This window comes from Cynocephalus volans, chromosome 18 (genome assembly GCF_027409185.1).
Source record: "Cynocephalus volans isolate mCynVol1 chromosome 18, mCynVol1.pri, whole genome shotgun sequence".
Classification (NCBI taxonomy): domain Eukaryota; kingdom Metazoa; phylum Chordata; class Mammalia; order Dermoptera; family Cynocephalidae; genus Cynocephalus; species Cynocephalus volans.
Genome location: NC_084477.1, coordinates 14,001,374 through 14,020,699, shown reverse-complemented (window position 1 = coordinate 14,020,699; position 19,326 = coordinate 14,001,374). Strand labels below are relative to the sequence as shown.

The 19,326-nt window shown below is 43.4% G+C and overlaps 1 protein-coding gene and 1 non-coding gene across 2 annotated transcripts; both read right to left on the bottom strand.

Moving 5' to 3' along the window:
• Nucleotides 1-1,046: 1,046 nt before the first annotated feature.
• On the bottom strand, nucleotides 1,047-18,975 carry GNG4 (G protein subunit gamma 4). The gene is made up of 2 exons (XM_063082882.1): nucleotides 18,877-18,975; nucleotides 1,047-1,175 (listed from the first exon to the last, which is right to left on the bottom strand). Exons 1-2 carry the CDS (start codon nucleotides 18,973-18,975, stop codon nucleotides 1,047-1,049), a joined length of 228 nt encoding a protein of 75 aa, XP_062938952.1.
• TRNAV-GAC (transfer RNA valine (anticodon GAC)) lies at nucleotides 8,870-8,942 on the bottom strand. Its single transcript has one exon. It is a non-coding gene; the product is annotated as a tRNA-Val (tRNA).
• Nucleotides 18,976-19,326: the final 351 nt, after the last annotated feature.

Below are 19,326 nucleotides of genomic sequence, written 5' to 3'. Positions count from 1 at the left end.
TCGTGGATTTCCTGCTTAATATCTATGACCTCGGGCAAACCACTTAATCGCTCTGTGCCTCAGTTTCCCCTCACTCTAAAATAGTCATACACTCATGGTATTTATTGTTGAAGGATTAAATAAGTTCACACACGTCAATGCTCAGATGAGAGTGAGCTGCAGCCACTGTGACTCACTCCTGCAGGGCAGGGGCCACCCTGGTGAGACCCCAGAGGGTCCAGCGCTGTGCCCAGAATGGGCCCTTGTTAATGCAGCCCATGTCAGAGCTACCGAGTAGGAGCCAGAATGGGAGGGAACTGGGAGAGGTGGCATTTGGAGAGGAAAGGAGCCACCTGCAGGTCTGGCTGGAGCATGTGAGGGCTATCAGGGTGTGCATCTATGGGCAAGTTTGCTATGGGTTCCACCCCTCAGCTGCATTCGTAGGAAGACCGCCTCCAAAATGGCCAAAGCAAGAGCCAGCCACTAGGGTCTGGGCCACGTGGCGCAGGAAGACATGTGCTAACAAAACCACTGCAACCCCATGGGTGGTTTCATTTCTCACAGAATGATGGAAATGCAAGAAATAACGTCCAGACTGTCTTCTCCAGGCAGGGACATGGAAACCTGACCTACATATTTCAGATAGTCAGAATGCTCTAATTTGATACCGAGTTGGTATAAATGGGGGATATTTGGGGACAGTTTTTCCTTTCAATAAATTATCAGTGAAATTTATTAACTCGATGTATTTAAACTTGGGAATAGATGTTTAAAACCCTTTAACCCTTCAATCCATGCTTATTTTTACATGGCACATTTGTCATTTGGCTATAAAAATGTCTATTTACTTTGCCAATCATGGAAATAACATGAAAATTTAAAAAAAAAAAAAAAAAAAAGGAATCAAATGCTACAAAGAAAACAAATGTAAACACGAGACAAGCCCCGGCCTGCATCCTGGGCAGGATGAAGGTGGGTCGTGCCCCCTAAGGCTTAGCGCATGCACGGTCTGTCTCTACAGGGGAATTTTAAGGACAGAAAAGGAGACATTATCATCCCAAAGGGAGTTAGAGGATAGTACAAAAGAACTTCTTCTCTCGGAAGGGGTTTTCTGATGCAGGGACTGGGATGATTAGAGGATCTTCCCGCACATGGGCCTCACAGTACGCCAGGAGGTCCGCGGCTGCCTGGGAGACCTGGGGACACAGAGCACAGGCACTCAGTTAGGGTCAGTTCACAGCAGGGGGCCACGTAGAGGGCAGACAAGCCAAGGGACGGGATGTATTTTGTGCACATAGGCAACAAGGTCATGCCCAGGTTGGAGGGGGGCTTTGTGCAGACTAGGCAGATGCATTTGGAAGCACGCCTCCAAAAGGATACTGCACTGGGGTGGCAGGTCAGACCCTAGCAGGACTGGAGCCAGCAGGAAGGCCCAGACACCCCTGCTGTCCTCTCAGTTGGCCAGCAGCCTCTGCTAAGCCATTAAGCAGAATGCTGTCCCTGGCCACACCAGTGTGATTGTATTATTATTATTTTTAGTTGTTTTATTGCAATCCACTCTCATGACCGGCAGAGAGAGATACTTCCTCCTCCACAGAACACATAATTAGCTATGTTTTACAAGCACACACGTGCTGCAATTTGGGGTGGCCACTCCCCTGCGGAAAGAGATGCACCACATACATATATGTATCAGGGCATCAAATTGTACCCCAACAATATGTACAATTACAATGTATCGATTTAAAAGACTTTTTTTTAAAAGAGGGGGAAAAGAAGAGAGAGAGAGAGAAAGCTCTTTCCCTTCCTTTATCCTTCCAGGCTTATCTCAAAAGTCTGCTCACACACAGCAATTTTACTTCCAACTGTCCCCCAGCTCAAGTCCAGAGGAGCCAGGTGGGAGGGGGCAGAGTGCTGAGAAGCACCTACGAAAAGGGACATGAAATCTGTGTCATGTGCTTGGCCAATGAACAGCCCATGCACTTACTTACCCTGCCAGCTAGGTTGTTCTGCCAGCAAGTGCTTATTAGAGGCTCACAGGCCGGGGTAAGTACAGAGCAGTCAAATGAAATTAGTGCATTCAGTGTCTAAATCTCCAGAATGACAAAAACACTCCACAAATGAGCGGAAAAATGTTTCAAAGCTCCCAGTCATACAGCCAACACACATTCCCTTCTAGGGTTTAAAAATTGGCTCAACTTCCAGCATTTTACACAGATTCTTCTTCTGATATCCAGCCCAGACCCACACGCTTTCGCAGCAATGGCTGGCAATAATTCCAGTAGAGATGCATAATGAATTTTTTTCCCAAATAAATCAACTCAAAGTTGAGCAGATGAGTCACCCTAACTCTTCCCGAGTGCGCCATGGGTTCGGCCCATGAGTCACCCTAACTCTTGACAAAGTCTACATTTGTTAGGAGTGTGGAGTGGAGACGGGATACCCATGAACATCCGGCTTCTAGTTCCACCTCCGCCCCTAAGAGAGCTGTGTGACCTTGGGCAAGAAACGCAACCTCTCTGTTTCACTTTTCTCAACTGAAAAATTCAGGAGAGTTGGTTATCTCTAAGGTTCTTTTTACACTCTAAATAGTCCATGATTCTATTTTTAATAGCACCACAGTCAGTATTTTAGATCTCCCCAAAATGTATTGAGTTGAATGGGAGTGTTTGCAGTTTGCAGCAATTTACAGGACACCCATCTGGGAATATCCCCGGTAAGCAGAGGCCCAGGCCTGCAGGGACCTGGGAAGCCATCACAAGGGACTAGAGCAGAGGAGCAGAGACACAGACTCGGAGGCCTGCAAAGCTGTGATGGGCAGAGAACTGGAGTCACATGGTGAGCACAGCCTGGGAGTCCGAGCCCTGTGGGCAGCACCTTCTGCACAAAAGCCACGTGCTGTCCCTGACCTCCTTGGTACGACCTCTAACCTTGCCACTCCCAGCTTCTCACCATGCCTAGAGCCACAGAAGCTGCTGGGGCTCCCTGGGGCCACCATGTGATGGGGACCACCGAATTCCTCTGGCAACGCCTGGGAGGTGTCTCTGCTGCTGCCAGGACCGGCACACACGAGGGCACAGGGCTAGAACTGCCACCACCGTTCGCCAGGAGCTGCCGTCCTTGCAGACCTGCTGGGTCTCGGCCCCTGACTTGAGGGGCTTCAGGGCAGGACATTTTGTCTGACTACCACACCCTCTCCAGTCTTCTAGTTCTCGTTTTCCCCACTTATTTCATTTTCTGGACATGCTCCAGTTGATTCTGAATGCTCTAGAAACCTCGCTATCTCATCCCGAAGTGTTTACTGAGTATCTACCTTTTAGCTAATTAAGATGCAGCGGGGGGAAGCAAGGCAAGGTTTTTGCCTTCTAGAAGATCTAACTCAGACTCAAAAATGATGAAGGTGCTGTAGGAGTCAGTATGCGCTGACATGTCACAAAAGAACAGTTGTGCACCACAGCAGATCCATGACGACAGGCCAGGGACAGGGTGTCCCACACGGTGGCAGTCACCTCGGTAATCCTGCCCTCTTTCTCCAGAGAGTCCCCGGCCTTTTAGGCCCAGAAACACAATTTTCTGGCACCGCGAGGTGGGTCATCTCCTGTGGCTGACCCATGTTAACCAAGGTCAGGAGGCGGCTGCAGAAACCATAATAGAAAAGCAGCCACGCTCCCTGAGTGCGCGTGGTGCTGAGCGCATCGTGTGGATTCCCGTGTTGAATTCTTCCAATAAGTACTCTCCTCTTTATTATTTACTTATTTATAACAGACAGATAAAAGTTGGACATATTTACGGCATGTAACATGGTGTTTTGATATATGTACATGTCGTAGCATGGCTAAACCAAGCAAATGACACATCTGTGACTGCACATACTTTTTGTGTGTAGTGAAAACATGTCACATTTACTCTCAGCAATTTTCAAGCCCCCATAAGTCCTCTTCTTAAAGCCAGTTTACAGATGAGGAAACTGAGGCACAAAGGTTAAGAAGGTCACACATCTGATTCATGGATCATGAGAAGCTTAATTAACAAGAATGTTCTCATCGGCCCGGCCAGCACACTCTCTCCTTGTAGACGAACTATGTGGAACTCACATGACCAGGAGAAGCAGCGTCTCACACCTAAAGCTTCTTAAGTCATTTCATTCAATCTAGAACCTGTAAGTGTCCTCAGCTGGGACTCTTCTCTTTCCCCTGCCCTGACAAGTGACGAGATGGACACAGCCACCGTGACCTCCCAGACTCTCTCCAGGCATGTGGCCTGTCAACTCCCTTCCACTCACACCTGTGATCCAGCTCGGCAGAAATGACTTGCTACATGACTGCGATGGCTTCCTTCCCTGGAAGGAAGGACCAGTTCCCTTGTGTGGGTGATTCTCCGCACCCACTGTGGGTGGCCTGGACTGGTTTAATGCTCTGGGAGCAAACCTCAAGGGGGCACTTTCCTGGGGCTGCTGAGCTGTGAACAGAACATCTCTGCCGAGCACTGGAGCACCAGGGCTCAGAAAATGCTGGGCTTTAGGGGGTGGCAGGTGCATCAGGGGTGGAGCTGGCCCCACATTCCCCCTTCCCAGCCGGTGTCTGCAACATCCTGACAATTACACTGTTAATGTCCAGCCCAGCCAGTACAAAGCAAACCTAATCCAGGAATTTTTCTTTACAGAAAACAAGCTGTTCTTAGATTGCTCCTTTTGTCATGGTTTTAAGGCTGCAGTTGCGTTTGCTTAGTTATAAACACACTCTTCTGGGGGGTCAAGTCCCATCCGAGGACCTGTACAAAAGGAATGACACACACTGAGGTCAGCATGAGAGCCCAGTAGTAAGTGCTCGGTTTCAGTCCCAATGTGTGGATCTTGGTTGGTTCTGTGCAATGTTAATTTCCTAGATGCACTCAGGATTACTAAAGCGTACCACCGTCAGGAGGGTCCCCTTATGCACAGCCATGTCTAACGGAGTGTGAGTCATCTCACTACAAAATAATCAAGGGAGTCTTCCACCTTAATCAGCCCCTCACTTCACATAGTGTCCAAAGTCCCTTTAGTCCTGTATAACCAAAGTGCCTTGGCTAACCCCTGAAGTTTACTGTAATCTCATCTGAAAAGATAACTATAGGTAAGGACTGTGTTCATGAGCCACACACAGGACAGGGGACACCTGACCCACAGCTTGGTATCCAGGCATTCATTAACCTGAACCTGCTCCTTAGGCTGACTGGGAGGGTTTTCTTAATCAGCTCTTGATTGATTTTTATGGTTGGAGGTTTCCCTTCAACACATATAAAATGTGGGCTGTAGACAGTGCCAGATCCCATAAAACATCTGCCATCTTTACAACATAGAATAGACAATCTGCTTTTAAAGAGAAAATTGTATCCTGGCAGAAAATCGAAAGCTCCTTTACTGTTTATGCTCTCGGTTCAAGCCTAAACTCAGCTTTCCCTCAAGTTGGCTGTGATTAAAAAGCTCAGAGCATCTCTGCGCGCCCCCTCCTTAGTATTGAACTGCTACAAGACAACAGATGTTGAAAAGAATCGGTGGCCTGGGAACAACTGTGGAATTTTACCATTCCAGTTCAGAGTAAAAGAGGTGATTAAAACAGCCCGAGTTAGCACATAATCCTGTTAGTTGTGCTGTAATTACAAGCTTCAATGATGGGAGAAAATGCTGTAATTACTATAGTCACATTCCACGACAAGACAGATGACATAATTACCATTCCGGCTGTGCCACTGCTGCATTTATCTTTTGCATCTAATAAGTAGGGAGACCCACACCTAGTTCTCAGTAAGCCTGGTCTATCTGACAGTACTGCTTGGAATCAGTTAAAAGCATCATTGTTGGCTTTGCCTGTTCCTCCCTCTACCCCAAGAAAACAAAGCAGGGTTATAGTCACGAGCACAGCCCGGCTGCAGCCCGCACGGTGCAAAGATGTCATTTACAAGGTCAAGCTTATGCACACTCTTGAAGAAGACACCATATGCTGGACATCCCTGGTGGGGTCCCCAGGACAGTACAGGTGTATGACTCACCTCTAAATTCTGAGCAAACACTGCAGGGTGAATTCTTGTGAATTTTTTTTTCCTTCTAACTTTGGGAAGAATTTGGGACCAACACCAGATCCTAATGGCAATCTCCAGGTATTTCCATATTATGGCTTTCAGTGGATCCCAGTAACTACTTCATTGCTCCAGGTCAATGTGGGCAATTCTCAATTACTGGTAAGTGGCCGGTATGGGGAGCTGTTTCTGCCCATCCAGTGGGTTTTAGGCCACAGATAGCATCGAGCTGGGAAGGGGTCAGGTTATATCTGAAGGGGAGAACCAGAGGGGGTGGGGTGGGGGAGATATGTGTGAATAAAAGAATAATCCAGCAGAGAGTCCCTTTCTGAATTCTAGGGCCAAATGTCCATAATAGCGGATTAGCCACTATCATCAGCACAGAGGATTTTTTATTCCACATCAAAAGTTGACTGCACATTGGGAGGTAAATCTAATGTGCATGAAAGAGGACTTTAACTTCCCTATTTACCCTAAGCAAGAACTGTCACTCCATGTCTCCACCACAGGATAGACAGTGACTGCCAGATCCACCCTGACCCGACTTAACCAAACCCTTTCAACAGGTCTTTACACATCCTATCTGACCAACCGCCTCTCAGTATTGATACTTCCCAGTTTTCCACATAGAAAGTCGTGATTTAGTCATTTTGCAAGTTTACCAAAAGAGTGATTTATATGGTGATAGGAACGAGCAAGCCACTCAAGAGCTTTCTGGGACTGAGAGAGGTGCAAGATGAACATTGCAAGGACCCCACCTTACGGTGTGGCTCTAGAGGGATCCTACAGGACAGTGGCATGTCTTAGAGAGGAAGCACTGGGGTGACAGTGGAGAACCACGTCCCCGACTACACTGCGCTGCTCAGCCGCGTCCTCCTGGGTGACACGGCCACTCCGGGCTGTCAGCCCTCGTGCCTATGCACGGCAATAGCAGCACCCGCTGGCCTGTGGCCGGGTGACATATGGATCAGTACATGGATCTGAACCTTTGACTTTGGTGTTATCAGCACCACGCTCCACCGAGTGAGCTAACTGGCCTGCTCATTTCAGGACAATTTAATACCCACAATGTCCCCGACCAAAATGTCCCCTGTGCGTAGAAGAGCTCCTTTTCTTTTCCAAATGCTCCCTTCATTTTTTTTTTTTTTAATTCCACTTCCCATGTTCTTCTCTTTGATTTAATTCCAAGATTTTTCTCCTTAAGCTGAACCCAGTTCCAGCATGGCTAATTCTGACCACTCTTGAATTTATTTCTAAAGTCGATTGTAGAAAGTAGCATCTGAATTGTCCAGTTTCTAAAGGTCTAGGCAAGAGCCATGAATGTTTCTGGTAAGAAGATGCCACAATGAAGAAAAGGGTTCAATCTAAATTATAAACTAGCAGAAGTGGATTGAGAAAGTCACTACACAGGGTTCAGACTCTACATATGGAAAAGGCAAAATCTATAACCACTGCCACCAGACTCCTGGCTGTGTCCTATGACATCATTTACTTTTACTTTCTTTTAGAAATGTTCTTTCAACCTTGACAGCTTTTATCACCTTAATTATATCCTTGCCTTGGACTTTACCAAACCATTTCAGTCATCCGTGAGTGACCTGTTAGAACGTGATGATTTCCCCAATTTTGTTCTTTTTCATTTTTCCACCAGGTACACCATGATACTTGCGTCTCGCTCTTCTTTCTGTTTTAACAACAACTGGCTTTGGCTTCAGAATTTTCTGGTTTGGCTGCATAAACTTAACAGTGCATGTTTTATCTTCTGGAAAAAACAAAACCATAGAAAACACATTTTGCTCTTTCAAAATAATTTGAAAACTGGCAGCACTGCCTACGACTTTTAGGAAGTGCTAGAAAAAAAATAAAGATGTGTGAAAGATGGATCTGTTAGAGGAATTATAAGAAAAAACTCTGGATCAAATTTAAATGTGAACTAAATGCCATAAGACAGATGCCCAGAGGACTTTCTCAGCAAACTTCCAGACACTTACCATTTGGCTCCACTAAATGGACTCCAGATTATCCATGCTAATGGATGAAATCAGAAGTAAAGAAAATCCCAACCTAATTTACATTTAAATTTGGAATATATTTTATGATTTTTATGTAGTATGTTTACATAAAAAATACAAAAGGAAGACATAGATACTATACAAAATGAATATGTTGTCTGTGGACCATTAAATTTGCTCCTGGTTTTGTAACACAATTAGCCTGAGGTTAATGGCGTGGTGGTGAGATCGTATGTGGAAACAGCAGAAGGAATTCCTTTTTTCTGTTCAGTGGTCACTGTTCTCCTAGCACGACACACTTCCTTCCAAATGCCACTATATAAAAAGTACAGAGCAGGGGGTGGTGGGAGCTCTGCAGAGGAGGCGATTCCCAGGAAGAATTTCATTATCGAAATAGCTTTACTGTCTGTACAATAATAATGCTTATTTACTTGTAAAATTTTTTTTAAAAAAGGTATGAAGATGGAAGTCAAATCAACTGAAATCCCACCATTTGGAGATAACATTTTCATGAACATCTTCCACGTCTGTACATACAATTTCACACGCACAGGGTATCATGCATGCTGTTCTGTAACATGCTTTTCTCACTCAGGACACACAGATCTACGTGACAGTTTTGTTTTTTTTTAAAGATGACCGGTAAGGGGATCTTAACCCTTGACTTGGTGTTGTCAGCACCACGCTCTACCAAGTGAGTGAACCGGCCATCCCTCCATGGGATCCGAACCCGTGGAATTGATGTTATCAGCACCACACTCTCCCAAGTGAGCCATGGGCCGGCCCTTACACGATATTTTTTTTTTTTTTTTTTTTTTTAAAGATGACCGGTAAGGGGATCTTAACCCTTGACTTGGTGTTGTCAGCACCACGCTCTACCAAGTGAGCTAACCGGCCATCCCTGTATGGGATCCGAACCTGGGGCCTTGGTGTTATCAGCACCACACTCTCCTGAGTGAGCCACAGGCCGGCCCAACACGATAGTTTTTAATGATAGTATAACATTGTCTGTATATAACATACTTAACTAATCTCTGCTGATGGTCACTTGAGTTATTTTCAATTTCTTGACATTATAAATAGTTCTCTGATGGTCACCATATTACCCTTCATTATTTGTAAGATTGTCTCTTAGGGTATATTCCGAGAAGTGACAATGCTGGGCCAAAGAGTGCGCACAAGAAACATCTGATTCACACCCAAACTGCCCTTTGGGAAGATCACACGAGTTTCTACCCCATTCACCAAAACAGCTGCTTTCTTTTACTGCAGCTGATGGACAACGCTGGATGTCACCACGTCACTATTGATGAAGGTAAATGTCTCTTCATAGGTTTGAGCATTCACATTTCTCATTTTTAAATTGCCTATTCATGTTGTTTGTTCAATTAAAAAACCAAAAAACGGGGGCTCTTTTGTTTTCTTATTGATTTTTTCAGACCTTCTTATATTTAGAGAAATTAACTCCTTGTTATTGGGTTGCAAATTTTTTTTTTTTTAACTTGGTTGATTGAGGGATTTTTCTCATATAAAATTTTTTTAAGGTGCAGTAAAAACTTTTACTGTGTGAATTGTGGGTTTTATGATATGCTTAGAAAGACCTTCTCAAACTCACATTATAAAAACATTTCCTCCTATTTTCCTAGTACTTTTATGGTTTCATTTATTATATTTAAATCTTTGATCCAGGTTACAGACTCACTTATGTCTCCCACCCAAGTTCATATGTTGAAGCCATAACCCTTAGTGTAACTGCATTTGGAGATAGGGCCATTAGAGAGGTAATTGAGGTTGAATAAGGTCATGAGGGTGGGATCCGAATCCAACAGAACTGGTTACCTTATAAGAAGAGGAAGAAACACAAGAGTTTCCCTTTTTTCTTTACCTGCAAGCACAGAAGAAAGGCCATGGGAGGACACGGTAAGAAGGTGGCCCTCTGCAACCCGAGGGTAGAGTCCCCACCAGACACAAAGCCTTCTGGCACCTTGATCTTGGCCTTATCGCCTCCTGAACTCTGAGAAAATAAATTTCTGTTGTTTAAGCCACCAAGTCTCTGACATTCCATTATGACAGCCCATGCAGTCAAATACAATTCATCTGAAATTTATTTGGATAAAATTAATAAAGTATGCAGCTTTTTTTATTTTCCAAAGTGGTAGCAACTTCCAACAACACTTATTAATAATACATTCTCCACTGATTTGAGATGCCATGTGGATCATATTCCAAATTCCCAATATACTTGGGTCCATTTGGGGACTTTATATTCTGTTCCATTGATCTATCTGTTCCTAAAGGAGTAGCAGAAATCTTTAAATACTATGATTTTGTAATATGTTTTAATACCTGGTAGGAAAATTCTACAGATTTTCCTCCTCAAACACATACACTTTAAAAAATAAAAAACTTGCCAGATACTCTCACACATTTTTTAATCTAATTGAACTTCAGAATAATTTTGTTTGCTTTTCCCAGAAACCAAAATAGAATTTTGATTATATTTACCCTGAATTTATATATTTAGAGAGAATAGACATTTTTACAATATTGACTCTGCCTGTTCAAGAACAAGGTATTCTGTCATTCAAGTCTTCTTTTATGCTCTTTTATGTTTTGAGTGTTTTCAAAGAAAATGCATTTTACACATTTACATATGGTGTTTTCAAAATCAATTTCTTTGTTTAAGAGATAGTTTTTTTTTTTTTTTTTTTTTATGTCTTTTTCGTGACCGCCACTCAGCCAGTGAGTGCACTGGCCAGTCCTATATAGGATCTGAACCCGTGGCGGGAGCGTCGCTGCGCTCCCAGCACCGCACTCTCCCGAGTGCGCCACGGGCTCGGCCCTTAAGAGATAGTTTTAAAAGATCACTGGCACTGATGTATAATCCTGTCATTGGCACCATTAATTGTATTGCATTACAAACAACGTGATCTGAACTATTTTTATTTTTAGTAGAATGTATTGAAGGGTTCCAGGAGTAGTGCTTACAGAAAGGTGTTCTTACTATTTTTAGGATAAAGAATTTTATGTGCATGTCATTTTATAAAGCAAAATGTAAGGAAATGTTAGGAAAAATGGAGAATTTGTGTGAGTCTAGTATATCTTTCCCAGTCCTTGGTAGATCAATTAGACAAAAAATAATAATAGAAAAAAATATATATATATAAAATTTAATACTAATAAGGTTGGTCTAATATGTTTATATGTCCTGATGTTTTCTCATATTTTGCTTTGTGTACAGTGTTTTTGATATGATTGGATCATATGGTAAGACTATGTGCAGCTTTGTAAGAGGCTTGCAGAGTGGCTCTGCCATTTGGTATTCCCATTAGCAATATTAGTCTCCATTGCTCCATGTCTCATCGGCATTTGATACTGTCAGTTTTTTTTTGGATTTGAGCCATTCTAATAGATGTGTAGTGGTATCTTGTTGTTTTAATTTGGAATTCTCTAGTGACAGATGATGGTTATCATCTTTTCATATTAATTATTTACCATTTGTACATTATCTTCGATGGGGTGTCCGTTAGAATCTTTTGCCCATTTTTTTACGTGGTTGCTTGTTTTTTCAGTGTTGAGTTTTAAGAATTCTTTGCCGACTTTGGATACAAGTCTTTCATGAGATAAATGTTTTGCAAAGATTTTCTCCACTCTGTGGCTTGTGTTTTAATTCCCTTAACAATGTCTTTTGCAGACGTTTTTAATTTTAATGAAGTTCAGCTTATCAACTTTTTCTTTCATAGATCATGCTTTTGCTGTTGTATCTAAAAACTCAGTACCAAACCCAAGGTCACCTAGATTTTCACCTATGTTCTCTTCTGGAAGTTTTATAGTTTGGTCTGTTGCATTTATGTGCATAATTCATTTTCAAGTAATTTTTGTGAAATGTGAAAGGTCTGTGTCTGTATGCATTTTTTTTTTTTTTGCATGTGGATGTCTAATTCTTCCAGCAGCATTTGTTAAAAAGACTATCTTTGCTTCATTGTATTGTCTTTACTCCTTTGTCAAAGCAGTTGACTATATTTGTGTGGATCTATTTCTGGGATCTCTGTTCTGTTCCATTGATCTATTCTTTCACCAAAACCACACTGTCTCGATTACTGTAGCTTTACAGTAAGTCATGCAGTCGGGTGGCGCCAGTCCTCTGAATGCCCATCCTCAGTATTTCATTGGCTATTCTGCATCTTTTGCCTTTTCACATAAATATGAGAATCTGTCAATACCCACAAAATAACTTGCTGAGATTTTGATTGGGATTACATTGAATCTATAGATTAAGTTAGGAAGAACTGACATCTTAACAATATTGAGTCCTCCTATCCATGAACATGGAACATCTCTCCATATTTAGATTTTCTTTGGTTCCTTTCATCAGAGTTTTATAGTTTTTCTCATATAGATCTTTTACATATTGCATATATCTGGTATGTTTTTGCCCATCCTTTTGCTTTCAGCCCATCCCTTTATTCAGGTGTATGTCTAATGCAAAATATATCCTGTTTTTAAAATTAAATCTGAGAATCTAAAAATAGGTTTTTTCACTTTATACTTATTAAGACGTATATTTGGTATTGTTTCTGTTGTCTTATTTTTGTTTTTTATAATTTTTATACACTCTTTTGTTTTCCAGTTTACGGTCTTTATTTCTTGCCCTCCAGTAATTTACCTTTATAGCTTTAATGTGTTCAAAATACGTTCATCAATTTCAGACATGAAACTGTATCTATGGATTCATACCTATGAAACATGAGGAAATTGGCCATGGTGGACAGTTGTCATGCATCTTGTCCCCCAGCAACTGAATCCCTCTTCTGGTTGGGGGAATTATCTACTTTATGAGTCCCAGAGTGGAAAAAGATGATTTCTCTTAATAGGATCTAAAAATGTTTAACACTCACTTTCCCAGAATCCCTTGCAACTTGGGCATGAGCGTGTGACCTCAGTTCCATCAGATACATACATGCCGGGCTTTGACTAATGATCTAAGAGGAAAGAGGTGGGAAGTGTTTGTTCTGGTGGCAGTGGTGGCCACCCTGGCTAGAAGGTTGAGTTCCTGGCTCAGAGTGGCAGGGTTCCAAGCTGCAACATGCGGCGACTGCACTCTTGGTGGCTCAGTTCTTTAGTCTCTCTCTGACTTGCTCTCTGACGATTGCAGCGATTCTCTCATCAGCACAGTCTTGAGTGCTGTTCCCAGAAGCTAAATCTTAAGCCCAGTTCTCTACACTTTCCAACAATTCTGTGACCTCTCCAAAATCCCTTTAGCAAATTCCTTTGTGTTTACCCAGCCAGGGTAGGCTCCTGCTATTTGTGACAAAGAGTCTTGGACTGACAGTTTGCATGTCCCTTCTATCTTTGCCCCCCCATTTTTATGTAAGTATCTTCTAGGATTGTCACAGTCTACTACTGGCAAATATTTATTTTTACATCCTATAGATTGCTGAGCAGAATAATAAAATTACATTTTGTAAAAGTGATCCCTGCACTTACTCCTAATTCTACGGTGACACATTCAGTAACCACTGCCACTCTTTCATCCCATGCCATCCCCATGTGAAAGTCACCTCGACTCAGCTCTGAGCTGGCTGGATCCCGTGTTACCTACATGCACGTGCAGAGTGCAGAGGAGGCGGGAGACCACAGGGGCCGCAGCTCTGGCAGGAATCCTGAAGGGGAAGGTGGTCTCTGAGCAAGTCAGAGAGAGAATGAAGAACCCAGCCACTGAAAGTGGAGAGCAGGTATCTAGTTTCTCATCAGTCCTGGCAACTTGACAGAGCCACAAGAGAGACGATCCACATCTTTAATGAACGTAAAGCCCAAGGCTACTAAGGAGAAAAGAATTAAGAGCCGCTCACATTAAGCAAGAAGGACAGGAATAGAAGCGGAGGTGTTCCAATGCATCTCATGTGCAGTGAAGGCTCTAGTGCACATGGGTTCACAGCAAAGTTACCTTTGGTTTCAGAGAATCCATAAATACCAAAACAGTAATGATGCTATTTTACCCCCAAAAGAATGAGGATAGATTGACTAGTACCAGTGCCGAAAGACTTGCTCAGAGGTGACCTAAATGACTATTTTACTCGTCGTAGACCTAAACTATGCTTGTAATGCCTTCAAGAGACAGATGTGCTGACGGCTGGTTGGTGTGAAGTGGTGATAGGAAGCAGCAAGAGACTCGGTGCCTCAACGATGACCCATTTCTGCAAAACCGTGCCAGAGCCTCCACATGCCATGCAGACACACTCTAGGTGAGGAGGTGACAAACCAGGGTCCCAGTGGTGGCAAACGATCGGTGAGATGTCAATGGGATCAAAGCTGGAACAATAGTTGTAGACCCTGAAATCAATGGCATCAACGTCTGTGGGGAGCAAAGTTGTGAGCAATGTGGCTTACGATGCAGGAAAGAGTGCGGGTCCTGTTCCTGGGAGAGGGGACTGGTGGCAGTTGCAATGTTAGTGCAGAGCATAGTAGCTCTGGGGAAATTTGGGCCAGGAGAGTGGACTATTCAGTGTAACCAGATCAGTCTCGAGTGGCCCTTGTCCCAAGGGATATTCAGGATGGGGGCTGGTCACCAGAAAGACCAAGCCATGATTAAGGGGTTGGACCTTTCAGCCCTGCCCCCTGACCTCCGGAGATAGAAGAGGGGCTGGACATTGAGTTCAATTGCCAATGGCCAGTGATTTAATCAATCATATCTCTGTAATGAAACCTCTATAAAAAGCCTAACCAATGGCGTTTGGGGGCTTCCAGGTTGGTGAATGAACTGATGTGCTCAGAAGGTGGCAGCTCCAGGCAGGGCATGGAAGCTCCGTGCCACTGTCCCCACAATACCTTGTCCTATGCGTCTTGTCCATTGGGCTGTTCCTGAGTTGTATCTTATAATAACCTGGTGAATGTAAGTGAAAAAACTTCCTGAGTCCCGTGAGTGGTTCTTGTGAATTATTGAACCTGAAGAGGGGGTCTTGGGAACCCCTGAATCTGCAGGCAAGAAGATTCAGGAATCAGACAGAAGTGCAGGTAGCCTGGGGACCTGGGACTTGTCATCTGAAGTGAGGGTAGTTTTGTGGGATTCAGACCTTCAACAGTGGGGTCTGTGCTAATGTCACACAGTGTCAGTGTGGGATTGAATTGTTGGGCTCTCAGTTGGTGTCACAGAATTGGTGATAGAGATCAATTTAGAGAGAAGAAAGGGCATGGGTCCGAGGGGTCAAGACTAGAGGTTGCTGGAGCTCAAAAAGTGATGCCCCAAAGTGAAGGCCTCAGAAGCACCCTCAAAAGCAAAGTTTTTCTCTGTCTTTCTCTTGCCCTCCTGTCTCTCAGCCTCATCCCTCCCTGAGGTGAGCCATAGAAACTAGACTCTCTCTTCTCCAAGGTGGGTCATAGAAGCCAGAACCCCTCTCCCCAACCCACCCTCACCCATGCATTTCTGTTTTGGAGCTGGCCATAGAGCAATTCTCTGACCTACCTTGTCTGATCATAGGTCATAAGACCTCAATTCCAGAAAGGGTCCTGCCCCGTACCCTGGAGGAGTGAATGCTACACAGAGAGGCCAAGAAAAATCTGAAAGGACAGGTCTTTCTGGGGGTCCCCACTGAGTCTATTAGCATTAGATCATACTTTTCTTATCCAATCATATTTCTACACGGCTGGGCCTGCTTCACAGAGCCTAAGCATAAAATTGGACATGCCTTTGGGTCTTTATTCTGAAGGCTCCCATGTCACGTAAAAACTATGACCAAGTAAAGCTTGTTATGCCTTTTCTTCATATCGATCTGTGTTTTCCATTGATTTTTTTTGGAGAACATTTAGGGGGTTGACGGGGAAGTCTTCCCCTGGCCCCTCCTAAGCAGAGAAATCCCCTACACCTCCTTCTGTTGGCCAGGAGCTAAACGTGACCATGAGCGTGGGGATGAGGGGACAGATCTCAGAAATAGTCAGGGAGCAACACTGGTAGGATTTGGAAGTGTATTAGGGTATGTGGGTGCAAGAGATGACTCTCAAGTTTCTAGCTTGAGAGACTGGGTGGACGGTGGTATATTCAAATGAGATGGAGAACATTAAAAAAAAAAGAATGAAATAAAAAAGTTACGTTTTGGACGTGTTGATTTTAAGGCTTTGGGGGATTGACTAATGGGCACCTAGATGTACAGAACAAGAGCTCAAGGGCTTGGGCTGGAGATACAGATGTATAAGAAAGGCACAGGATTAGATGAGTTGACCCAAGAAGACCCTGAAGGATTCAAGGAGCAATGGGCTAGGGACAGACATGGAAGGTGGATCTAGTCATGGCACCAGGAAGGAGCGACCAGCGACAGGCGTAGAAATACCCGGAGCAGTCAGTACCTGCTCAGAAGTGGGAGGGCAGAATCAAAGTTACCACATTTCAGGTCAAGGAGGGAAATTGTGGATTGTTAGTTACGGATTGGTTTACATTTGGGGGAAAAAAAAAAAGACTGGTTAAATGCATTGAAAAAAATTCTCACCTTGATTCTTAACTAAATGAAAAAACACATTTTGATAGATTAGACAGTTAAATGTAAAAAATAAAATAAAATAGTCCCCCAGTGGTTACCCCAAACTGCAGATTGTACCAAACCCTGTATACACTATGTTTTTTCCTATACATACATATCTATGCTAGAGTTTAATTTATAAATTAGGCATAGGACAATATTAACAACTATAACTAATAATAAAATAGGACAATAAATAAACACAATAATAAATAATAAATAGAACATTTATAACAATATACTGTAATAAAAGTTATGTGAATGTGCTCTCTCTCTCAAAATATCTTACTGTATTGTATTTGGACCATGATTGACTGCAGGTAACTGAAACTGTAATAAAAGAACTAGAAACAATATATTTGAATGTCCACCTAGTTACAGCATGGGGAAGGCTTATGTATAAAAGTCAAGGCATCTGCAGGAAATGCTGATAGTTTTGACTATAAAAACTTAAAACATTGGTACATCAAAAGCAACCAAAGGGGCTGGCTGGTTAACTCGGTTGGTTAGAGCGCAGTGTTACAATACAAAGGTCAAGGGTTTGGATCCCTTTACCAGCCAGATGCAAAAAACCTCACAAAACACACACACACACACACACACACACACACACACACACACACACACACACAGAACAACCAAAGACTAAATTAAAAAGATAAGTACCATAGTAGAAAACTGGGCAGCAAACAATTCACAAAAGGAGAATTTAACATCTGACATTAGTTTAACCACAGTAACAGTCAATGAAATATACGTTAAAATCATGAGGAATCAACAATCTAGAGGTGGTATAGCATAAAGGTTAATGCTGAAGGCTCAGGACGTAGACTCCTGGGTTTCCTATCCCTGGGCTATCACTACTTTCTAGCCACTTGATCCTGGGCAAGTGACTTAATTGCTACGGACCCCAATTTCTGCCTCTGTAAAGTAGAGTACATGCCTCATAGAACTGCTACGAGAATCCAGTGAATTTAATGTAGATTGTTCAGAACAGCACAGAGTCATCACTCAATAAATATGAGCTATTGTTGTCTATCAGATTGATATGGCAAGAAGAAGGGTGTTTGGGGAAGTCTTTGAGGAAACAGATACACAGCGCTGATAAGAATATAAATTGGTACCACTTTCATAGGGAAATTTGATATCGATTCAAACACTTTGTATGTGTAGGTGCATAAATCTTCTTAGACTAAGCAATTTTCAGTCTCTAGGAATTTATCCTACAGAAACGGTCAGACAAGCAAATTTTATCTATCAGTGTGCTCGCTGACGTGCTTTCTTAAAAATAATACTCAAGATTGGCAATAACTAAAATGTCTAGGGGTCAGAGACAAGTTAAATTGTTGCACATCAGATGATGTGAAAACAGATATTACATATGACATTTTAGGAGAGTAGGTACTGACCTGGGTATATAATCACAGTATACTACTCAGTAATAAATCAGGTTACAAAAAGCAATAAATGTATATTATAACCTCAATTTTATAATATGTATAAAACATACATAGATGGGAAAACATCAAAATGTCGTGGTTATAGATCATTTCAATTTTCTTCTTTATATTTGTCTGCATTTTCCAAAATTTTCTAAAACAAACAAGTACCATTTTTATGAACAGAGAAATAGCATTATTTTCAAAACAGGAATGAAAGCCCCTATATGAGAATACCGACTTCCTGGTGTCAGATTCCTCATGGGGCCTCCCCAGCTATATTAAGGTCAATGAGCCCCAACTGCATTTCAGAGCCACAAGTTTTACCAGGTCCCTTGCATGCCTCAAAGTGGCATCTGGGGACGAGGTGACCTCATCTTGCTTCAGCGCTCCCAGTGTGAAGAGACCTGCTCTCACCAGTGACATCGACAGGGTGGGAGGTCGGTAGCACCTTCTCCACTTTCCCCAAAGGAACATTTGACAAACACAGGCATGGCTAAGAGCTTCACCCCGATGGCACCCCTGTCAAAATACCCGATGTTGTCCAACCTCAAAGTCACCGTATCAGGCAGAAAAATACGATTGATCTCATTGTCAAACTCTCCTTCTTGCTTACTGGCGTGACAAGGGGCCTAAATAGAGCTGCGATGAATATGATTCTATTTTTGGCAGCTCCTTACGGGATTCATGCACACTGTGTATTTTGCATCATCGGATCCTTGGGCACACTCAGAACTCTGACACAAACACTGGTTTGTAAATGTTACAGCTGTCAAGGGAGGCTCCGCCAGGTGACGTGGGAGCTCCTGCAGGCTGCTTTGGGAACGGGAGGGATGTTTGGGCTGCATCTGGGCAGGGGTGAGGCTGGGCCCCCGTGCTTACCTTGACCCTGTCCATGCAGGCTTCCATCTTCAGCTGCTCCACGGCTTTCCTGGCTTGGGAGATGCTTGTGGTGCTGTTATTGGACATGGTTTCTTTCATTCTGCTGCCCTGGAAGCAACCACGGCAGAAGGGTTGGACATGCCACTTTCCCCAGGGTAGGGTGGGACCCTCCCGGGACCCTCTCAGCACCTTCCCAACCTCTCCCATCTCCACCAACTATGGCTTCTCTGTCCAAGCCAGGGGTGTTTGGGAGTGCATGGGCAGCAAGCCCTCCTGGGATAAGAAAATCCCTTCCATTATGCTTCTGTGCAAAGACTTTCTCGGGCCAGGAGTGGGGAGTGTGAAGATAACAGAAGGTCCGGGAGTGACTTTCTCGCCACCACCACCACCACCACGGCCGTAAAGGAGACTGAACGTTTGTAGAATGCTTTGTTAGCAATAAATCCTTTT